Source organism: Lepus europaeus, chromosome 20 (genome assembly GCF_033115175.1).
Source record: "Lepus europaeus isolate LE1 chromosome 20, mLepTim1.pri, whole genome shotgun sequence".
Classification (NCBI taxonomy): Eukaryota; Metazoa; Chordata; class Mammalia; order Lagomorpha; family Leporidae; genus Lepus; species Lepus europaeus.
The window spans coordinates 22,709,882-22,733,721 of NC_084846.1; the positions used below are offsets into that span (position 1 = coordinate 22,709,882).

Consider the following 23,840-nt stretch of genomic DNA (forward strand, 5'->3'; position numbering starts at 1 on the left):
GTTAATTGCTGTTAAGGCCTTGCAATAGAGAATTATGGTTTGAAAGATAGAGGCTGGACAGCTGGGTTTGCTGGGGTATTTTTAAATGCATTAATGCAGGCTCCAATCACTCGGCCATGCTTGACCTATTTTTGGCTCAGGCCGACCATTGTTCTATTTCTGTGCCTGTGGGCCATGCTGTTGTTGATTCATATGCAAATGGATTATCACTAGCTTTCGCCAACTTGAGCTGAGAGAGGCTGAGAACCGGGGAAGAGAGAGCCACAAGCAGATAGGAGAAGGGCACGGCTGGATCCCCTCGCAGGGCTGCAGGTTCTTGCAAGGATACCCTACAGCCTGAAGAACTCTAAGCCAGGTTTAATTGGTTTCTTTTTCTCGTGGGGAGAGTTCATATTTTTTTTTCCTACTTAATTCTGACAAAGAAATCACCCCGAAGCACATTCCTATTTCCCACCTGCTTTTTGTTTCCAGGATAACCTTAAAGTGACATCCACCCTGTCCTTTCTGCCCTGCACACAGGTTGGTAGCGCGGGGAAGTGTCCAGGGCTTTGTAAAAGTGTGTGTCCGTCTGAGCAGAAAGGAAATCGCTGTCGAAGTTGATCCTCTGCCGCTTTGCCTCGCTCGGGGAGGAGGGAGGACCAGCCAGGGGAGCTCCTGGGGCCGGTGCGCTGAGCAGTGATGATTCTTGCATGCAGCTGAAGTGAGAGTGATTGGAATATGCTGCAGACAATTTACGAGCGTGATTCCTGTTTTTCCTCAGATGGGGTGGCTGGACGAGAGCAGCTCTTGGCTCAGCAGAGAATGCACAGTATGATCAGCTCAGGTAAGATCCTCTTTCATCACTGACATGTTTCTGCTTGCAAGGGGGCTGGCTTGGGAAACGCAGCTTAGAAACAGCCCCTCTCTGGAGGAACTGCTGTGTTTTCTTCCTTGTTGATGTTGCTGTTTTCTTGGAGCGGCCGTGTGGGGTTTAACTTAGATCCCTTCCGTGGCTGTTGCTGTGCATATTCTAAGTCTGCTTCTGAATGAAGCTGCAAACTATTGCTTCTGATGAAAGATGAGACTGAGAGCAGTCAAATTTAGTTGAGGGTGTTGTTGCCTTACTATGCAGCTGGGAAAAGGAGGTCTCTACTGACTGTAAGCGCGACTGCAAGTGTATTCGGATAGGACTTTACCCATCAGGTAAGTTTACATGGGGGCTCTGGTTTTAATTGCAGCCTGATGGTTTTATGTTTACAGTTTGCATACAGAAGCACATCTATTTATAGAGCTATCTTCTGAAATGTGTTTTTCTGCACAGTTGTGAAGGTAGTTTTACTCTCTCCACCGTGTGCCTTTTTGCTCAAGAGCCCAAAATGAAACTGTTGAGGATGAAATGGAATTATTATTAGCAGATGCTTATTTTAATTTTTCTCCAAAAACACTTGGGCAGCCTTCGCATTGTCGGGCAGATGCCATGGCATCACACACAGAGAAATGTGTTAAAAGCAGGTGCAGCCCCTTAAGGATAATGGGAACAATTTCTGATTCCTACTTTATCCCTGTGTTTGTGCCCTGGAGGAATAGGGCTGCGGATGGGAGACCTAGCTTGGCAGCTCTATCGATTTCTGTTTGTTAAATGAGCATACTTGCCAGGCAGTGTCACCCCGAAGAGTGACTGCTTTTCATATTTATTTCCTACAGCCAGTCCGCAAAGCTTTGGGGACTCTTTGTTCCTGTCCCCTTATCAATGCTTCCTCCTAAATTGGCTTAAAGTTCTCCTTCAGCCCTTGCAGGTTCCCATGGGGGCTTCATTGTAGCTATCCTAGATCACTGTGCTCCCGCTCATGTTAGGAATGCCAGGGAGAGCTCTCCGTGAGAGAAATATTCCACAGGTTGGCTGGCTCTTTTATGTCGGTGTATCTTAGAATCCATGGATCTGTGTTTCAGACAGGTTGTCTTTAAACCCGAGTTGGTTGTTATTACAATTTTGAAATACTCTTGTGGAATCAGAATTAAACATTAATTTGGTACAATCGGGGTTTATTAATTGAGTTTCTGCCCAATTAAGGCAAAGTTGCCAGAACTTCAGTGTATTTTGTTACCATCTTCACATAAGGCTGGCAAGGCTCAGGGAGGGGCATCTCTGTTGGAACTGGTCACTGCACTTAGCAATGTTTGGTGTGAATACGGGCAAACTTGTTGAGAAATAGCAGATTTTAGGAATGTGTTCAGTCCTAGGCTTTGTCATTTCAGTCCATGCCTGCCAGTTACAGGATTACTCCTTCCTGCCCATGGCAGAAGCACAGAGCTGGCTTCCCAGTGGTGAGTGGGTGCCGAGCCTGGGCCTGGTCACAGGTGTTCCCTGGGCTTGCCCTGTCCCATGGCTTGAATCATCACACACAACTTTCCCCCATCTCCATGGAGATGGTCATTTTTTTTTTTTAACATATAATGACATGTACACAAAGGAATAAGGTTTTTCAAAGTGGGAAGTTCTTGAGAGTGCTTTTGCTATTGCCAGGTCCACAGCAAGCGGCATTTAAGCTGTGGCTATTAAATGAGACATAATGTAGGTTAACACCAACTCCCAAACCTGTCTGCTGTAAATAAGGAAGCTCAAAATTCTATTTACTTTAAAAATTGGAAACATAAAAAGAATTGCACCTTTTCTACCGTGCATGCAATGATTGATTTTGTTTTATATAAAATGCCCTCAAATTGTTTTTATTTTTAAAGATTTGTTTATTCAAAAGTCAGAGTTACAGAGAGAGGCAAAGACAGAGAGAGAGAGGCCTTCCATGTCCTGGTTCACTCCCAAAGTTGCTGCAAGAGCCAGGGCTGAGCCAGGCCGAAGCCAGGAGCCAGGAATTTCATCCAGGTATCCCATGTGGGTGCCAGGGACCCAGACACTTGGACCATCCTCCAGCACTTCCCAGGCCATTAGCAGAGAGCTGGATTGGAAGTGGAGTAGCCAGGACTTGAACCAGCGCCCATGTGGGATGCTGGCGTTGCAGGCAGAGTCTTTACCTGCTGTGCCACAATATTGGCCCCTCAAATAAATTTTTTAAAATATTTATTTATGAGAGCGAGCAAGTGAGCTCTCCCATCTGCTGGTTCATTTCCTGAATGCCCGCAGGAACTCGGTCCAGGAAGTGTTCCATGTGGGTGGTATAAACTCAACTACTTGAACCATCATCACTGCTTCCCAGGGGTCCACATTAGCAGGAAGCTGGAAGCAGGAACCAGAGTCAGGTTTGGAATCCAGTTACTCCCAGGCGAGATGCTGGCATCCTAACTGCTGGGCCAAAGCCTGCCCCAATATGTCCTTAAATTTATACTTCACTCAGTTTTTGTTGTGTGCTGCCTGGTTCTCAAGTCTGGAATCACCAGGGATGTTTTACAAAATATGGTGCCTGGATACCAACCTGAGAGTTTTTGTTTTAATTGATATGGGAACAGTGTGAACACTGGGGTTTTTACATTTCCCCAGCAACTGGAACCATCAGCCAACGAAGGACCACTGCTGCAGGGTGAGCAGTAGACGGCTGTGCTGGTGAACCATCATCAGGATGGTTTGTCCATTGACTTGTGCATTAAGAGTGCATTTGTCTTCATTTAGCTATGTATTTTGTTCAGCTCCTCTCTGGACCAGTGGCATCAGTGTGATTGATAGGCTTATCAACTAATGACATCTTTGGATCTCAAAAGGGGAAAACACGTAGGGCAGCCATGGAGAGAGAGCACTGTTGGCGGAGTCAGAAGCTCTGGGTTCCAGCAGGAGCCCTGCTGTTGGCCATTTTGCTCAAGCTGGAGAGTGATTGTGCTTGGCATTCCCTGGAGGTTCCAGTGTGTGGACACATCCTTGCTGTGTGTATCACTGTTGTTACTGTCATTTGAGCGAGTGGCCCTGTAGCTCTTGCTCTTCAGTGCCAGATCACTCAGATTGTGGGTCACCTGGGGAAGTGATTTTTTTGTTTTGATCTTTAGTTACCTTGTAAACCAGCTGTTTATTTGATTATATGATCTGATAAGAATTAAGTCCCTGGGGCAGGTATTTGACCTAGCTGTGAAGTTACTGGTCAATGTGGGATCCGAGGGCCAGGGTTCACATTCTGGCTGTGCTCCTGACTTGCTTTCTGCTTTTGTGTACCTGGGAACCAGGAATGATGGCTCAAGTAATTGGGTCCCTGCCACCTACATGGGAGGCACAGGTAGAGTTCTTTGGTCTTGGCTTTGGCCCAGCCCACCCCTGGCAGTTTTGGGTATTGGGGAGTGAACCAGCAGATGCAGATGCGAGTCTTCTCTTTCTCACACACTCTCTTGTTCTCTGTGTCTGTCAAATCAGTCCCTTGAGAAATCAATAAAATATTTAGAACTTCATGAATCTTAGAAAAAAGTCCTTTTCTTATACAAGTTGTAGCACATTAAGTATGTGTGTGTTGTGAAATGTCTCATTATGTAATAATCAAAAGCAAAGAAATTATAAGAGTATGTGGTTGAACATTGAAACCGATGTAGCAGATTTTTTTGGATCAATTATATTTCTAAAATTGGTTTTCTTATGTATTTGTTATTAGCAGTTGCTTTAGCATTCCCATGTGTTATTGTAGTTATATTTGATAATGTCAATTAATATTGATGATTTTTGTTCATAGCTCATTATATACTATTGGATTATAAGTGTTTTATTATATGGTTCCATGTTTTCTTAATATTGGCATTTTTGGTAGAATTAGATTCTGTAGTGTGTAGTCTGCTACCATCTTTTTTTGTTTAAAACTTCCACAATACTGACTCTTGGAATTCAGTGTGAGTGACACGTTTTGCCAAGTTCATCTCCACTTTGGTGGCTTGTGTGGGCCAGAGCAAGCGATAACGGTGGCAGAAAATGAAGTGTATACAAATATTGATGCTGGTCACACAGCAGGAACTGGCAGAAGTAGGAGTGTCCTACTTGCCAGGCACACCGCTCAACATGTTGGACAGCAGAACTGTTCCAGGCAGCACTGGGACAATTATTATGAAGGAAATTCCTGGAGTTTGTACAGAATTAACGTAGACACATTTACAATAAGAGGAACTTATTTTTTTCCTGTGTCTTCTTATTTTAGACTGTAAAAGAGAAAAAGTTAAATCTAAATTCTGAATATCTCTTATATAAAATTATCTTTACCCTTTCTGAATCCTTTTGTTCCTTGTTGTGTGATGTTGAGAGAAAGGGAGCATTTTCAATTTAGTGTTCACTTATGTCTACTTGAAAAGCAGAATCTCATTATGAAAATGTACGTCTGTGAAATGCTCCTGTCATGTCAAGAATCACTTCCAGTGTTTTCCCCTAATTACTATTTTGCCAGTCCCTAACTCAGGTTATCTTCACTTGCAAGCCTGTTACCAATCAGCAAAGTTGATAGGTATCAATCAAAAAGCAAGTTATAAATGGGCCCATTGAGAATGGGATGAGAATAAGTAGTTGGGTGCCACAGGTGGCATCATTATTGTTATGTCTGGTTAAGTAAGGAAATTCAATGCACTCTTCAAAAGATCGAAATAAACCCAAATTCTGAATGAAAAATTTCTTTCAAGGGTCATTTTGATTTTGGAGATGAGAGATTTGAAAATGTACCACATAATGTCTTACCACGGATAGATAATAACACAAGCCTCAAATAGCCAGCAAATAGACCACCCCACCTGTACCCCTCTCCCCAGGATTCAACAGAAACTGGGCAAAGAGAGTGGTATAGCCCAGTGCCACGTGCCTTGGGAAAAAATAGTGAAGGAAAGCATAAAAGCTGGAGTTGTTTAATCAGAACTGAGACTCCTCCTCCTGGGCCTTCTTGAAAATTTAATGGAAAGTATATGACTTCCTGAGAACTTTTAGAACACTCCCCAATCCGAAGAGGAGTAAGCTGAGAGGAATATCCTCAGCATTTTTTGGGTGTCCTTGTTTTCTTTTGTTAGTAAGGAAGAGTATAAAAAAGAAAGACCAGGAGAGAAACTGGTGAAATGGAGGAAAGTGACCAAGTACTGCCTCTCTGGAGAAATGAAGGCTTTGGGAAAATGACCCATAGCTTCTTAGAATGAAATGCTTGTCTCTAACTAATCTTAAAGATTCCACCAAGATGAAAAACATCACTCGGTGAAGACCTGGGGTTGTGTAATTGCTTCCCACAACTAGAGTAACTTAACAAGAACATAAAATCAAAAAAACTCAAAGATGAGATGACAAAATAATAGAATGGGATGAAAACAGAGCCTTGGGTCTAAGAAAATGAATTGAAAATGAAAAATATGATAATAATAGATCAAGGAAGATCCATTAGAAATAGCAGGATTTAGGAGCCAGTGTGGTGGCACAGTGGGTGAAGCCAGTGCCTGAGACACTGGCATCTCATATGAGTGCTGGTTTGGATCCCAGCTGCTCCACTTCCCATCCAGCTCCTTGCTAATGGGCCTGGGAAAGCAGTGGATGACCCAAGTCCTTGGGCCCCTGCCACCCACATGGGAGACCCAGATTAAATTCCTGGCTGCTGGCGTTGGCCTGGTCCAACCCCAGTTATTACAGCCATTTGGGAAGTGAACCATAGCATGGAAGATCTCTAACTCTCTCTCTGCCTTCCCCTGTCTCTGTAGCTCTGCCTTTCAAATAAATAAATGACTTTTTAAAGAAGTAACAGGATTCAGAATAGACCCTAGTGAAAACTTTACCAAACAAGAGGAAAGATATGAAATTCGTAGGAGTGAATGAAAAAGAAAAATAGGTTAATATAGTTGCAAGAAGGTCAACCTTGAAAGACAAATGAAAAGATTTATGTGTCCCAGAATTTGATATTCCAAAAACAATAAAACAGAAGATAATTTTGCAAAAATGAAGAATGATAATTTCACTGGAAAGGAAAAAAAAAGGGAATCTGAGACTGAAAAGATTCCCCATGTTTTAGGAGATTTTGATAGAGATGCTGAGCACAGAGTCATGTTCTGATTGAGTTCTGCAGAGATGCACCATCGTTCAGGAGTTCAGGCAGCTATAGCATGGCCTCAAAGGGAGGAGGACGAACACAAGGAGGCGATGACATCGGACTTATGGGCTCATCAGACCTATCCAGCTCTCCATGGCAGTGGGCAAAGAAGAATGATCTCTGAAGAAGTGCACCTCAAGCTAGAAATTCTCAGTCAAGAAAGAGATTGCTTGACAATGAAACCCACACCATGAAGAGATGAACTTAAGTACTAAATTCTAGAGCAGAGGAAACAGTAAAAGTCCTCGAGAGGGCATTGAATCCATTTCAACAACTATGGAGTTGTGGTTATAGGATGGAAAGAGAATGCCATGGCAGGGCCATGCAGTATTAAGTAATATAACTATTTAACAATATAAAGTGTGGCAGGAAAAATATTGATAATGTTGACCAATCTTGGGTGTTGAGGGAAGGTGAGATGAAGAATGTGAGAAAGTGCTAATAGCCCTCCCTTTCTGAGCAGGGACAGACTTCCTGCTGCTTAAAATGGAAACACATAGTTTTAAAAACCAGATTCCAAACACAGATTATTTTTAAAGCAGTAGTTTATTTAACCTTCGATCTTTTTGGACATAGCATCTCGTATGGCAAGGAAGCATTTAGTACTTTTAGAGTTCCATTGCAGTTTTAAATCTGCTAAATTTAGTTGAATTTAAATTCAGTTTCTTAAAATAAAAAAAATCAATGATTTGATCTTATTTTTATAGAAGTATTTTTAAAATCTGTGCATCCATCTCCCTCAAAATTCATATACCAGTGTGCTTTAAGAAGTTCACGGAAAACATATATTATGAAAAAACTGCATGGATTTCCAAATGATTTACATCAAAATAAACTTATATTTTAATTCTGTTTTTCCTTGAGCTTTTGGAAGTATCCTCCAAGATAAAGAGAAGTTAGTAAAGATTTTGTGCTTGTGTTTGGATTTGGCATTAGGGAAAGGGCTTTTGATGTTATCATTATAACTTTTTGCATTGTAAGAAGTTTTATGAGAGGCATATGTATTCTAAAAATGTTTTTACATATTCACACACAAAGCTGTTATGCCAAAATACTAACAATGACAAATTGAAGATAGTAGGTAAGCAGTTAGGTTGATCTCCACAACTGCTAAAAGAGAACTCTAGTCATGACAAATGAGACGCCTATCATTTAGTAAAAGCGCTGGATAGTCAGGTGCTGCATGTTGTCATTAGCATACAGGTTCTTCAGAGCACTCCACCTGCCTGCCTGAGCCTTGAGTTGTGTGATATTAGGTTGGTCCCTGCAGTGGTCACAAGTTGACTGTAGCAGTTCCAGACATTATACCTATTCATGCATGACAAATTCCAGACAGAGAAGGGAAATTTTGCTTCTTTGGGGTCTCTTTTTACAGAAAAATCTTGCTCAGAACTTCCCAATCAAATCATCCTTCATCTGCCCACACTTCAGCCAGTTGTTGAAAAGAGTGGACACCTATGGCTAAGCCAGGGAGGGTGGAAACCTAAACCTAATCAAGTGTTTTGGGGAAGGATAAAGGGGAGAGAGGAATAGCTCTTACCTAGGTACCAGCAGTGTTTTCTAGTGTGTGTATTAATGACTGGAATTTTCTTTAGTTTTTCTTTTCTAGAAGTTACACAGTTAACTCAGTTGAATGGTGCAGTTGTGTTATTTTCATGAAGATAGTATGAAACAATCTTCAAGAAGTTCATGGAAAATGTGTATGGTTAAAAAAAAAATCTATGCTTGTATTTCAAAAACATTTTGTTACCAGAATAATCCATTTCCGTAAACTTTTTGAAGTTCCTACATTCATCTATTTAAATACTTTTTACTAGTATGGAGTAGATTGCTTTTCTTAATGCTATACATTGTTAGAAGGAGCCCCCAATGAAAGACTGAAGTGATTGTGGAAGAAAGCTGATTCTCTGGGTTGTAAGTCATTTTTTTAGAAAGAAGAAAAGTCAACCTTGACTCTGATGCATAATAAGCATTTATTGTGAGCTTGAATAGAATATACCTTTAATGCCGGCGCCGCAGCTCACTAGGCTAATCCTCCACCTTGCGGCGCCAGCACACTGGGTTCTAGTCCCGGTCGGGGCACCGGATTCTGTCCCGGTTGCCCCTCTTCCAGGCCAGCTCTCTGCTGTGGCCAGGGAGTGCAGTGGAGGATGGCCCAAGTGCTTGGGCCCTGCACCCCATGGGAGACCAGGAGAAGCACCTGGCTCCTGCCATCGGATCAGTGCGGTGCGCTGGCTGCAGTGCACCTACCGCGGCGGCCATTGGAGGGTGAACCAACGGAAAAGGAAGACCTTTCTCTCTGTCTCTCTCTCTCGCACTGTCCACTCTGCCTGTCCAAAAAAAAAAAAAAAGAATATACCTTTAATGTTGGCTTAGAGGAATACGCAAAACTTTAAGAGAAACTTAATAATGTGTGAGTTGTTTTCCATATATGAAAATAGGATTGTTTTTAAAATATTCAGAGTGCTGTGCCTTCTCCAGTGGGTTGTCATAGTTATTGCATTTTAAGAATAGGGAACCATTTTTGCAATATGGAATGATAACTATTTTAACATTTTTTTCTGAATTGGAATACTTTGCAAACAATTTAATTGAAATAAAAGCTCATGAAAATGAGTTTAAAAATACATTTTCAGGATGACATTCAAAGAGATGTTGGCCTGTGCGTCTGATCATTGTGGCTCTGCACTAGCCCACTATAGGCTTGGGAGGAAGTGGAGTACCGGTGGTCAGCCTGGGATGCGTGATGTCCTTGCTGTTGGCAGTTTTCCCCTTTTCTAGTCCCAGGAGGCTGGCAATGAGGAGGCGGAAGGATGAGAAAATACTTTGTGTTCCTAGTTCCCTTCTTCAACTAAGCCAGCTGCACAAAACACATTTAATTTAAACAACATTTTTACAACAAGAAATGACCTACACTTAAGTGGTATCAGAGACCATTATGTTGAGGATTACTCTAACCTGCTGTGGCTCATGAATAGAAAACTTCTTAAGTAATTCTTAGGCTTTCTTAAGAATATCTTTTTCCATTCATTATCATAATGTTAACTTTTCCAGTAAAATAAGTGATGTGCCTTTTATGCATAGTGCTTTTAAAATACCCAATAATTAAATCCAATGAAAACCGCTTTTAAGGAAGAAAGAAATTTACCAAACCACAAAGTGTAACTAGTCATTTACTTATGATTGAACTCTTTGCATGCTGATAAGATTGGAAATACCCACAACTTTATTTTCCTGTTTCTCCTCATGGCCTACCACTTGTATTAGAAACTTTAAATTCATGACTTGTGTTCATTATTAACCCAGTTACAGGCATGTGTATGTTATTTTCAGTTTGAGGTAAATTTGGTGAGTGTCTAAGGCATGACATTTCCAAACTAGGTTCAAATATGAGAGTGTCGTGAAGTTGTTCAAAAATTTGAAGCTCAAAATGAAAAACAAACAGGAAAAGCTCATTTACCAACCACCAACAACCAAAAAAAAAAAAAAAAAAGCAAGAAAATTTTACCGTATTTCCATTAAATGACTGTAGCTTGAGAGTTGGTACATTTGTAAACATTTGTTTGCCCTGGAAGTTTTCAGAGAATCCTATATAGGGAGAACACTGTATTAACTTTATTCCCATTTTCAAAAAAGAATATATTATTTGAAAGGAGAGTAACAGATAGACAGGGAAGGAGAGAAAAACAGTATCTTCCACCCACTTGTTTACTTCCCAAATGCCTGCAACAGCCAGTGATAGGGTAACGCCAAGTCAGAAGCCAGGAACTCCATCCAGGTCTCCCATGTAGGTGGCAAGAACTTGGCCATCATCCACTCTCTTCCCAGATGCTCTGGCAGCAAGCTGGCTCTGAGCGAGGAGTAACTAAGACTTGAACCAGGCACTCTGATTCGCAATACCGGCGTCTCAAGCATGGGTTAACCTACTGCACAACAACTCCCACCCCTTACTTTATTCCTGATGGTGCTTTAAGAAGCTGCTTCAAATTAAAATTCGTGTGTATTTTGATTTTGTGATTTCACAGTAAGAACTATTCACTTTAGATTATGAAGAACAGTTATTGCACTAGTTATCCTTTTTGTTTTTTTTTTTTTTCCTGCCATGTTCTGTTCTGATCTTCTAGTTGTTTATTGATTTCAGAAATCAATGATGGGATAAATATTTTTCATCATTTTTTGCTGTCATTTTTATATAATAGGTAATGGCTTAAGAGTTTTTATGTACCAGGCCTTGTTTTATCATTTTCTTTTTATTGGAAATGCAGTTAGATGGTGGGAGTTGGGGGTAGGGTATCTTCCTTCCTCTGGTTCACTTCCCAAATTCTTGCAACAGCCATGGCTGGGCCAGGCTGAAGTCAGGAGTCTGGAACTCCGTCCTTGTCTCCCATGTGAGTGGCAGGGGCCCAGCTACTTGAGTCATCACCGTTGCCTTCCAGAGTGCCTGTTGGCAGAAAGCTGGAATTGGAAGTGGAGCGGGTTCTTTCATCCAGGCACTCGGATAGGGGATGTGAATGGCCAAGCACCGTCTTAACTGCTGCTCTAGATGGCTGTCCCCAGCTTTATCATTTAACCCTCACCACAATTGGTTGAGACATGCAGTAGCTGTAGCTGCATCTATATGGAACAGTATAGGAAATCGGTTCAGAGAGATGAGAAAATTGCTGATGGTTACTATGGGTAGGGTCAGGTTTAATCTCCTGCCACTTGGTTTTGTTTGGTGCCAAAAGTGTAGAAACAGCTATATTTATAAATAAGCATTTAGGCAACTTCTTTATCCTGGTAGGTTTAAGACACAAATAGGCAGCTATGCTGGAAAATCCTTTACTTCATCTTCACAGTGCTTGTAATTAAATGGGATAAAGTTAACACCATCCAGGGCTGAGTCAAGCTTAAGGAAACCCTCGAGGTTCTGCAAGAGGTCTGTACAGCCGGTACTCTGGACAAAACCAGGATTCCCAGTGCATCTGACATCTGTCTGCCAATACGCTGGTCATCGGAGTGTTAGCTGCAGTCCACGAAGGCTCCTTATTACTAATGTATTAGCAGAAAGCTTATGTTTTTTTTTTAATATCAGCATTATAGGGTTTATTTCTTTGACAGAAATGTTTGAATTATGTCCACCTTGGTCTTTACCTAGAAATATGTGTGACAAATAAAGTCGGGGTCTCCACCCAAATCCTGATGTCAACATGCAATGTGAAAATCTTGGGCCAGAAATCAAGATGTAGCTAACAAAATTCAGATTCTGCTTATTTGGAATATATATTGGTCCAACTTGAGTTCAGTTTGGACATTTTGAGTGAAAATTGGATGAGCAATTTTATATGTGCAGTTATGATAGTAAATTTTACTTTATCTTGTTAAATTTTACAACATTGGAGAAATATGTGTTCTACAGGTGACTTAAGCATAAAATTCACCAATTGAATAGTCATATAGTTATGCATATACCAACTATTTGGTTTCCATGAAACTTTTATGATCTTATTTGCTATGATAATCTTCAGCCTTCTTGAGGAATCAGTACATTGTAAAAGCATGATTGATTATCATGTTAATGACTAACATAATTTAATGCCTTCCTAGAGGAAAGAAACTTTCGGAAGATCATTAAATACGTTAAACCTGCAGAAGCCCACATGTCTGTGCCTCTCTGTAGCAGGCTGAGTCCTTTGGGTCAGTTATTCTTAGCCTTGGTATTTCTATCTTATGGCATCGCAGGTCTAAGATTAGCTTGTTAGGCGTTATCATGCCATCTGAGTTACCTCCTAATATAACTCTACACTGGAATGATTATTTATAGAAAGAGCATTCTGTCATTTTTGGGTTATTTCTAGTAGTTTAAATAAAGAAGAATAACATTCAAGTGAAACCACAGATTCCTTCCTGCTGCCAAAACAACATGATAACTGTCTGCTAAAGGGGCAATAATGTTGTTTAAAGGCGTGGGTAGGGTGATTACAGAATTCTTTTTATCCCTGCCACCTTGAGAGAAAAGGGAGGGCTTTGGGTGGTGATGTATAATGCTTATGGAAAGGTAGAGAGGCGGCCTTGATGCTTTCTGTCATAGAGCACACAGGACTCGGGTTGATGATGACACCAAGAGACACACAGGGTTTATTTTTAGAAACAGACATTGCTAAGCTCTCTGTTTGGTGCTAATATCTCTCATGCACAGGGCTGCTTCAGCTGGTGATCCTATCCAGCAAGGATGGCATCACACACACAGTTTTCTGTTTTCACTTTGCAAGAATGATTATTCTTTTATTAAAGGATAATTTGCATTTTTTAAAATTAAGAAATCTCAATTCTATTTTTAATCTCATGAAGATTGACTTTAAGAAATATTTTATGAAAAATAACCAAATGTCACTTTGTAAGCACAATGAATATATCTGTTGACCATAAGATGTAGAGAAAAAGGTGAATATCATAAATAACTTTTTTTGACAGGCAAGAGTTAGACAGACAGAGAGAAAGACAGAGAGAAAGGTCTTCCTTCCGTTGGTTCACCCCACAAATGGCCACTATGGCCAGTGCACTGCGCCGATCCAAAGCCAGGAGCCAGGTGCTTCCTCCTGGTCTCCCATACGGGTGCAGGAACCAAGGACTTGGGCCATCCTCCACTGCTTTCCTGGGCCACAGCAGAGAGCTGGATTGGAAGAGGAGCAACTGGGACAGAACCAGCGCCCCAACCGGGACTAGAACCCGGGGTGCCGGTGCCGCAGGCAGAGGATTAGCCTAGTAAGCTGCGGCGCCAGCCAAAAGAAGGCCATTTGTGAAAATATTCAGAGGTGGAAGTGGAAGCCATTGGAGGAACAGCTTAACAAACTGCATCCTGACCATTCGTTTAATAGCAGGTTGAACATGGAGTATATAAAATTCTTTGAAGCTTTGGGATCTGAGATGAATTGGTCATTCATCTGTTCCTTTTTTTCACTTAAAAGTATTTGAGAGCCGACTATGTGTCGGTCCTCATGGAGGGTACAACTGTATAACAAGACAGTCAGACACATGCTTGGTTGGTTAATTGGTGAGTGGGGAAGACTGCCTTAGATCGTGGCAAGCACTGGGGTAAAATGAAATAGAACAATGGTTAGAAAGTGACTGATCGGAGCAGGGACAGTGTCAATGAGACTAAAAGTGAAGTCTTTTTCAGGAGTCTAAGCCATGAGGGACATCTTTCCAAAAAAAGAAAAAAAAAAAAAAAGGTTTTCCCCTCAACATCGCTCTTGATCTATGTCACGTAGAATGGAGTAGAAGTGATCTGGATCTGTTTCCGCCCCCAGTTACCCTTGCCTTACGGAAGGGATAGGGATGCTTTAGCAAGTAGGTGAGGTGAAGGAGCCGGGGGAAGGCTGTTAGCCCTGGATTTCTGTTTTTCCTGGAGAAAGACTGTGGAATCAGTTGATTTCCCTCTCGCATTAGACCTTTTGACCAGAGGTGAAGGCCCTGGTGGAGCTTCTTACCTTTTGTCATTCCTGGACATTTGTCTTTGTCCCTCATTCCAAATCTAACCTCAGCTGTGCTATAACTTCTTACCCACGTTAGATGAGCCATTGCTTGTAGTTCAGTGACGCAAATAGTCCCTCTTTCCCCTGGAGCCAAAGACAAGGGGAGCAGTATGTTCTCATCAGTGCAAGTCGGAAGAGAAGTCAGAGAGCATTTTCTCATCAACACACTTTTTAAAGGGTGTAAAACAGCACATTTACTACACAGGCTTTTGTTGCATCTTTACAGGGTGTATTTAGTTCAGATAACTCATGAGTCTGATAGTACTTTTGTTAGTTTTTTAGAGGACTGACTTTTAAAATATTTGGGTGCTGGTGCTGTGGCGTAATAGGCTAAGCCTCCACCTGTGGTGCCGGCATGCCGTATGGGCACTGGTTCAAGTCCCCGGCTGCTCCACTTCCCATCCAGCTCCCTGCTAATGTGCTTGGAAAGCAAAGGAGGATTACCTAATTGCTTGGATCCCTGCACCCATGTGGGAGACCCAGAAGAAGCTTCTGGCTCCTGGCTTCAGCTTGGCCTAGCCCTAGGCGTCACAGCCATTTGGGGAGTGAACCAGTGGATGGGTGATTGTCTGCCTGCCTGTCTCTCTCTCTCTCCTATCTCTGTATCTCTGCTTTTCAAATAATAAATAAATCTTTTTTTTAAAAAAAAAATTTGGAGTATAGTCATCATTGTGTTGGCCAGTGGTTAGTTTTGTGACAAATGATTACAATGGCTGAGTGAGGGAGTCTTTTGTGAAGGTGACAGATCTATTTTTGAGAAAGGAGAAATAGCAGCATGTGCTCAAAGCTATTTTCCCCACATGTTGCGCTCTCGTGTGGATAGGGGTCGATGATGGATATGCACGGGGGTTGGTTGGGCAATTTTGAGGATCTGACATTATCTTGCATGCCTGGTGCCTCATGGGGTTTTCCCTCAGCATTCCAGTAGGCTTGGGTCAAATGAAATGAAAGCACAGATAGAAGAAGGCAGGAAGTGTTCCAGAGCTATTTTCATCTCCCCTAACTTCTGCCTTGTGGGGAGGGTTGGGAAGCCTTGATGAGCAAGTAGCTATGATTTTCTCCAGCCTTGGGAAGGCTGGGGCCAACCCAACTTCTGGCCAGTTAGGAGCTTGGGGAAGATAGTTCATAACAACTTGTTTTTTTGTCCACTGACAATGATTCCATTGAACCAGTCTTTGTTGAGTACTTGTACTGTATTTTCAGTTAGTTTTCTACTAGTTTATCTGTTATTGTTGTGTGTGTGAACTAATAATAATCAGATGTTTCCTTTTTCTGAAATACTTTTCTGCCCACTACTCTTCCCTGGGGAGAATCAGGATTCTTGCCAAGTCTGAGTCCGGTGTTCCCTGGAGCCAGTGCCCTCACTGGTTTTGCCTTTCACCAGTAACGATACCCAGCGCTGTGTGTTTTCTTCTCTCCTTAATCCCCATTGTCCTTTAGAGTCTCTTACAACTTTTCCATTTTCTGTCTTCCCCTGCAGTTATTTATGTACATGTGAACCCATCCCCCCAATTAGGTATATTACAAGCTGCACGAGGAAAAGGATCATGTTTTCCTTCTATTTTTATTCCTTACGGTGCCTAGGACATAATGGATCTCTAAGACAATTTTTAGATGAATGAATGTGTGATTAAAGGGTACTGTGTTATTGCACAAAGTCTGTTTTTATAAATTTTATATACATATGTATTTTTAGAACTGATGTCTTCATCTGTGTCGGTAAATAACCCCCTCCGTTTCTTTGTAAATTTGAAAAGTGTGGGCATTTTGGGGGTGTCAGAGTCTTTCAGTCACAAATGACAACAACTCATTGTAGAATGTCAGTCAAGAATGACCTTCAGGGGCTTGGTCATTTGGATGGGGCCCTTCAGTGTTGAGTTATTCTTAACAAAGGGAATTTTGGAGTATTCTGATTTGGTTTGGTTTTTCAATGAATAATGCCAATAGAAATTTCATGAGATGTGTGTCTGCATTCAGAATGTGAAGTGTGAAATAGCTAATTTAAGACTGCCTGAATATAAATGCCTACTTTTTTATCCAAGGAGAAGAATAAATTTAGCTGTGGAAATGATTACAGGTGTACTTTTATGTTATTCAAATACCATTTCGTATTTAATACTATTTTTCTCTTCTGTGACATTTTTACACAGAGACAATTTTCTTAGTTACAAGACAAAAATGGATAGAATTTTTTTTTTTCTGTGAACAATTGTATCGATTTGGAAATAATTCTGCCTCAGGACTGCAATTTAGCGCTCATCTGCACTTATCCAGGTGGTATTTAATTGGCCATATCCTTTGACAAGGAGGCAAGAAAGATTTTTTTAAATAAACAATTTAGTAAGCAAATTTTGAATGCCAGTGGTATCCGTAATTTTCAAAATTATCTAAAGAAAAATGTCAGAACAGGAAATCACAAAGTGAGATATTAAGAAGACACAGATGGAAGGAGTGAATCAGTCTGTATACACAGCTATTCAAAGAAAAGAATTAAGTAAATATATTGATGTCTAAGTGACAGAGAATAGTGAAGGGAGTAAGATGTAATTTAATTAAGGAAAGATGTCATTTTTTGGAGGCAGTCTTTTTGCTCTGTTTTAGCCTTGAAACTCTGCATACGTTAGAATAAGGGTGTTAAAACTCAGAAAATTGAGTTAGTTGACAATGTAAGTAGGGACCAAGAAAGGAGTTGTATAATAAAACCAAATTTTACAACACAGATGTTGAACTCAGCTTGGTAGAGCACAGTGGCTGAATGTGTGCCAGTGGCCTTTCAGCAACTTTGTGAATGCTGTGGTTGGGTTTTCTCCTCATGGTAGGGCCAAGAGAAGTTTCCAACTGGCATAGTAATCATATGGAGATAGCAAGAATCAAGTTTGAGCTGACCACAGGATTAGAAGTTTTCCATTTTTAAATTAAGCATTAGCAAGAAGTGAGGATTTGTTCGAACAACTTTCCAGGGATGTTTAATTTCTGGACTTATAAGCTGAAATCATGCAAAGAACTCATTTGTTTTCTTTTCTGAAAGATGAATATAAAAATGTTAGAAAAATATTATCTGATATCTTTAATTTTTATATTTTAAGAAGGAAAATAAACCTCAAACAACTGATGATTAAATGTAATAAGAAACAGTGCTCTTAATCCAATATCCTGATAATTAAGTGGAAATTCTCCCATTTCATTGACCTTGAAAAAATCAACAGTCCTGTTTTCTTTCCAACAAATCATCCAACACTTGAATTTGGAAGCAACTCTAGAAACTCTGATATAAGTTCCTTTTCAGATAACCTAGAAGATCTCTTAAATTTCTTTGTGGACATGAGAGACAGCATCTTTCTATTTCAGTACCTTCTGTCCAGTCAACTTTTGGGCACTGAACCAACGTGTAGTAAAGATTATCTTTATACTTCACCAGTCATAGATGTGAGATGCATTTTCCCCCCCATCTCTGCCAACATTGGAGATTATCAGACTTCAGATATTTCTGCCAAACCAAGAGATGAAAAGTGGTAAAGTACTACATTTTTTATATGAATCTCCCTGACAAGTGGTGGGGCCGGTTGGGTCTTCTTTTATGGAGAGACAATTCCAAGATGCAAGAATGGTTAAAGGGGAAAAGTCTTCCAGTGAAGGTCACCCTGGTAATTGATAATAGATTAAGTGAAAAAAATGCTAAGGTCAACTCAACAGCTGTAGAAAACACATTGTATCAAATTCACTACCCTTCGACAGAAGTCCTTATTAAATGAAAAATAGAAGGGCCAGCGCTGCTGTGTAGTAGGCTAAGCCTCCACCTGCAGCACCAGCATCCCGTATGGGCACCAGTTCAAGTCCTGGTTATTTCTCTTCCCATCCAGCTCTCTGCTAATGGCCTGGGAAAGCAGTGGAAGATGTCCCAAGACCTTGGGCCCCTGCACCCGTGTGGGAGACCAGGGAGGAGCTCCTGGTTCCCAATTTCCCATGGGTCTAGATCCAGCCATTGCAGCCATTTGGGGAGTGAATCAGTGGATGGAAGACCTTTCTCTCTGTCTCTCCCTCTCTCTGTCTGTAACTCTACCTCTCAAATAAATAAATAAAACTCTCTAAAAAATGAAAAATAGAAGAGGAAAGTAAAATGTTAGTGACCATAACACTACCTGAAACTATATTTAACAGCAAGATTAAAATACATTCTCTCTGATGTCATGAACGGTGTCTTTGAATGTCTTTGTCTATGGTGGAAGACATGAACACTGCATTGGGTGTGCATGGAGTCTTCAAAAAGTTCATGGAAAATGAGTATTTTGAAAAAAGTATACAAGAATTTTAAAATAATTTTGCATTAAGCATTTAATTCTATTTTTGATGAACTTATTAACGATAGGAATTTGAAAGGAAAAGAAATTAATTGAACTAATAAAAATTTCAGTTACCTGAGACAAGGTCAGTACACTTTCCAGTTGGAAAGGATTGCTTTGTACTAGAGATAGCCAAATATAAGATGTAATTTAATCTGATAGTGTTTATACCAGCACCCAAAGCTTTTGTGGAGGAATTTATCAGGTTACTGAAGACCATACACAAAAACTTAATCAGTTGGCCGGCGCCACGGCTCATTAGGCTAATCCTCCGCCTGAGGTGCCGGTACCCCGGGTTCTAGTCCTGGTTGGGGCGCCGGATTCTGTCCCGGTTGCTCCTCTTCCAGTCCAGCTCTCTGCTGTGGCCCGAGAGTGCAGTGGAGGATGGCCCAAGTGCTTGGGCCCTGCACCCACATGGGAGACCAGGAGGAAGCACCTGGCTCCTGGCTTCGGATCGGTGCAGCACACTGGCCGTAGTGGCCATTTGAAGGGTGAACCAATGGGAGGAAGACCTTTCTCTCTCTCTCTCTCTCTAACTCTGCCTGTCAAAAAAAAAAAAAAAAAAAAAAAAACAAAAAAAAAACCAAAAAACTTCATCAGCTTTCAGAGATTCTGTATTCATGAATGAATAGGAAGACTTCATCTTTATTTGAAGTCACTTCTCCCCAAATTACTCTAGGCATCCTCTTTATGTTTAAAACTGCTTTCGTCTTAAAATACATACCTGGAACATTATGATGTAACAATCAAATGTGCTAAATGTCATAGTGAAAAGTAAATCTCATTTGTCTACCAGCTGTTAATTTCCTGCCTCAGAGAGCTTAATAGCAATTTTTTCTGTACTTTACCATGTAAAGTTAAAAATCTCTTTGGTGGAGGAGAGAGGGCATTTAGCCTAGTTGTTAAGATACCTGTTAAAAATGCCTGTGTCCATGTCTGAGTTCTGGGTTTGATACCCAGCTCTGGCTCCTGGCTGCAGCTTCCTGCTAATGCAGACCATGGGAGTCTGTCAGCGGTAGGTCAAGTAGTCAGGTTCTTGCCACCCAAATGGGAAACCTGGATTGACTTCCAGAGTCCTGGCTTCAGTCTCTCCAGTCCTGCCCATTGTGGGCATTTAGAGAGTGAAGCAGTGGATGAGAGCTTTCTGTCTATCGCCTGTCCTCTCAAAAAATCAAAAATCTGTGAAAAAATAAATTAAAATCCAAATAGGACCCATCAGAAAGCAAGGCACGCTATTTCTAAAATTCAAATGTCAGAGTGTACAAATAAGAGTTTTGTGCAAACAATAAATGAGGAGAAGGGATGATTAGAAATCTTGTCATATAAAGCTGTAGTATTAATGATTGGTTTGGGCAGAGGCATAATGAAACAAGGAACAGAATATGGAGTTGTTTTTTAATAACTTTATGACTGAGTTTGTATCACAAATCAATGGAAAGAGGAATAGACTGTTAATTCGTTGTTTTGATAACAATATATTCAGTTTATAAAATCACAGCCAAATGATGTACTCAAATGGTGCTTTTTTTTTAAAATAATGGATTTATTTGTGAGAGAGAGAGAGAGAGAAAGGGAGCTTTCCTCCACTCGCTCACATTGTAAATGCCCACATGGCTGGGGCCTAATGCCAGGAACTGGAAATCAGTCCCAGGTCTCCCACTTGGGTGGCAGGAAGCCAATCACTGGAGCCATCCCTGCTGCCTCCTAAAGTGCACATCAGCTGGAAGCTGGAGCCAGGGGTTGAACTCAGCGTTCCTTTGTGGGGTGCTAGCAATGTAACCTGTGTTAACTGCTAGACCAGATACCCTCCCCAAATGCCTGCTTTTGTAATACCACTGTTACCCTGCTGTGGAGGTTAGTACTTAACCTGCAAAGCTGGTATACTTTGGCCCTGCATTTTTGGAGGAATAGGAAGGAATTTTAGTTAAGTGGACCTAAGCTAGATAAGACAAGTATTCAGTAATTTTATAGCTGGTTGATTTTCAACAGATAGTTTGAGACTACTTTAAATAAAACTTGAAAGGTGACAATGCAGTCAAGGATGAATGGTGAGATTGCTGGATTCTGAAGTTTCATGACTGTTAGCCACTGAATACTACCTGCAAACACCATTGAAGAAGTGGCTATTTATTTATTTATTTTTTGACAGGCAGAGTGGACAGTGAGAGAGAGAGACAGAGAGAAAGGTCTTCCTTTTCCGTTGGTTTACCCCGCAATGGCCGCTGCGGCTAGCGCCCCGCGCTGATCCAAAGCCAGGAGCCAGGTGCTTCTTCTCCTGGTCTCCCTTGCGGCACATTAGCATCTACTCAGTTCAGTGTTTGTCTGTTTTTAGAATGAAGGCCAGTGTGGTCACAGAATTGCCAGCCAGCCAATCAGAGAAGGCTTTCAGGGGAGGGTTAGTCTGGAAGTTGCTGCTGGCTGTGTGACGGTGTGGTTGTCTTTCCCTGGTCTCTGTAAATGATGAGGGGTTACCTAGATCACTATTAGGGTCACAGACCTTTTAAAAAGATGAGTAGTTTGATTTTTTTTAGTTGCCTATAGTAAAGCAGGTTACAAGACTGTATCTCTTTGTCATACTCTGAAAGTAACTTGGATCAACAGGCAAACAACTCTGATAATACAGCTGTTTGATACTATACATTTTTAATACCGTAGATTTTAGACTTAAAAACTCGTTCAACTCCAGCTTGTTTGAGCCTTATTCCTTATTCTGAAGCTTGTGTGCTGTGTCTAACTTTGGTTTTGAATTGTTACCTTTTCTTATTGGTTTTGAATTGTTACCTTTTCATAAAAGTGTGGTCTGACCGCGTTACAAGGACTGTTTAGGTGGCCTGTGTTGTGGGCACTGCCCGTTAAGCTGCTGCCTGTGACAGAAAGGGCTGATTCAAATCCCATCTGCTCTGCTTCTGACTCCGCTCCCTGCTAATGTGCCAGAAAACAGCGGAAGATGGCCTGAGTTCTCTGGCCTCTGCCAGCCATGTAGGAGACCCGGATCGAGTTCCAGGTTCCTGGACTTTGCTGTGGTGGTTATTTGGGGAGTGAACCAGTGATGGAAGATCTCTCTTTTCTGTCTCCCTCTGTCTCTGTCACTCTACCTTTCAAATCAATAAATCTTAAAAAACAAAAACAACAACAAAAAAAAACCTATTTAGTAATTGGTGTCACCTACCTAGCTGAATTTGATACTTAATAAAAACCAATCCCTTTTTTTCTATATACACAGTTATATGCTGCTTAACAACAAGGATATTTTCTAAGTGTGATTTCTGCTTTGTTTGAATATGGTTGTAAACCTAGACAACATAGCCAATTATTATACATTACTCCTAGGCTACATACCTGTACAACATGTTACTGTGCTGGATTCTGTAGTCAGTTGTGACACAATGGTAAATATTTGCTTATCGAGCATATCTAAACAGAAAAAATACAATGAAAGTACTAAGTAATAGCAATTTTTCAAGCTCTCTCATTATTATTTTTTTTTTAACTTGAAGGGTAGTGTTATAGACAGTGAGAGAGAGAGAGACAGCGAAAAAGGTCTTCTTCCTGCTGGTTCACTCCCCAAATGGCCACCACAGCCGGCACTGTGCCAGTCCGAAGCCAGGTGCCTCTTCCTGGTCTCCCATGTGGGTGCAGGGGCCCAAGCACTTGGGCCATCCTCCGCTACATTCCCCGGCCACAGCAGAGAGCTGGCCCAGAAGAGGAGCAACCGGGACTAGAACCCGGCACCCATATGGGATGCCTGTGCTGCAGGTGGAGGATTAACCAAGTGAGCCACAGCGCCAGCCCCTCTGTCATAATCTTATGGAACCACCACCATTTTTATGTGGTGCCTGTGTTGATGACAACGTTACATAGCACATGACTCCCTCCGTATGTGTACAGGTATGCCCGAGTCACAATTATAATTTCTTTTTCTAGCTCTGTAGCAAGAGTCAGGTTATCGTTCTAATAGAAAGTGAAGAACATAGAAGGAAAATATGACTGTGTACTACATTTCTTATAGCTTAGAACTAGTTATTTCCATTTTAGTAGTGAAAATTATCTTTTGATTGGTTTTCAGAAATTAGATTATCTGATCAGTCTTGATGTTTTTCTTCATGTCTGCTTGCCCTTTAGATCTCATTTAGAATTGCATTTCCCTGTTAAAAGGTGGGACTTACTTTGGACTAATAAATATACCAGAAATTTCAGTGTAAATAGCATTATAACATGCGGCCGGAGTTGTTGCATGGCAGGTTAAGCCACTGCCTATGATGCCAGCATCCCATATGGATGTGGGTTCAAATTCTGGCTGTTATACTTCCCATCCAGCACCCCGTTATTGCTTCTGGGAAAGTAATGAAAGATATCCCAGCCACATGGGAGACCTGGATGGAGTTCTGGGCTCTTGGCTTTAGTCTGGCCTAGTCCCTGCTGTTGTGGCCATTTAGGGAGTGAACCAACCCATCGATGATGTCTCTCTGTCTCCATCTCTGTCTCTCCCTCTCTGCCTTTCCAAGAAATAACTAAACCTTTTTGAAAAAGCACTATAACAGAAATTGCTGTAAGGAAGCAGAAATTTCAGTCATGTTCCTAAATGAATGTTGAGGTGTACATTAATTCATATAATGTAACTGAATTTACTTAATGTAATGCATTGCTTCAGGTCAACTGCTTAATAGATGAGGAATTATCTTCAGCTTTCTGTTCTCTTCCAGTGTATTTTAATCATAATTTGCTGGGTAAAAGCAGTATTTTGGAATAAGTTCTGCACAGTTCTTAAGAAATTTTTTATTCATAAGTTTTTCTAGCATTTATAGTTTATCTGGTTAAAATTTAAAAAGAAAGAAGGAAATTATATTGGTGACTGGTTGGAAAGTCATATTTTATTGGGTTTTACACCTACCATGGGTGATATTTAAATGATGCCAAAGCTACATGTTGCAATCAAGATAACAAGAGTATTTTTTCCCTCTTTCTCATTCCAATCTTTTGAAATG

At 41.0% G+C, this 23,840-nt stretch overlaps 1 protein-coding gene across 3 annotated transcripts in view; it reads left to right on the forward strand.

The window, feature by feature from the left end:
* Positions 1-266: 266 nt before the first annotated feature.
* Positions 267-23,840, forward strand: part of HDAC9 (histone deacetylase 9) — a 528,728-nt gene continuing 505,154 nt past the window's right edge. The window contains exons 1-3 of one of the 3 annotated variants that reach the window (XM_062178442.1): positions 267-355; positions 472-519; positions 761-823. In XM_062178442.1, coding sequence (XP_062034426.1) covers positions 802-823 — 22 coding nt within the window. In that variant the 5' untranslated portion in view covers positions 267-355; positions 472-519; positions 761-801. Of the gene's footprint in view, positions 520-760; positions 824-23,840 lie in introns of all 3 variants that reach the window. The other 2 variants (XM_062178443.1, XM_062178441.1) reach the window with 2 other exon arrangements.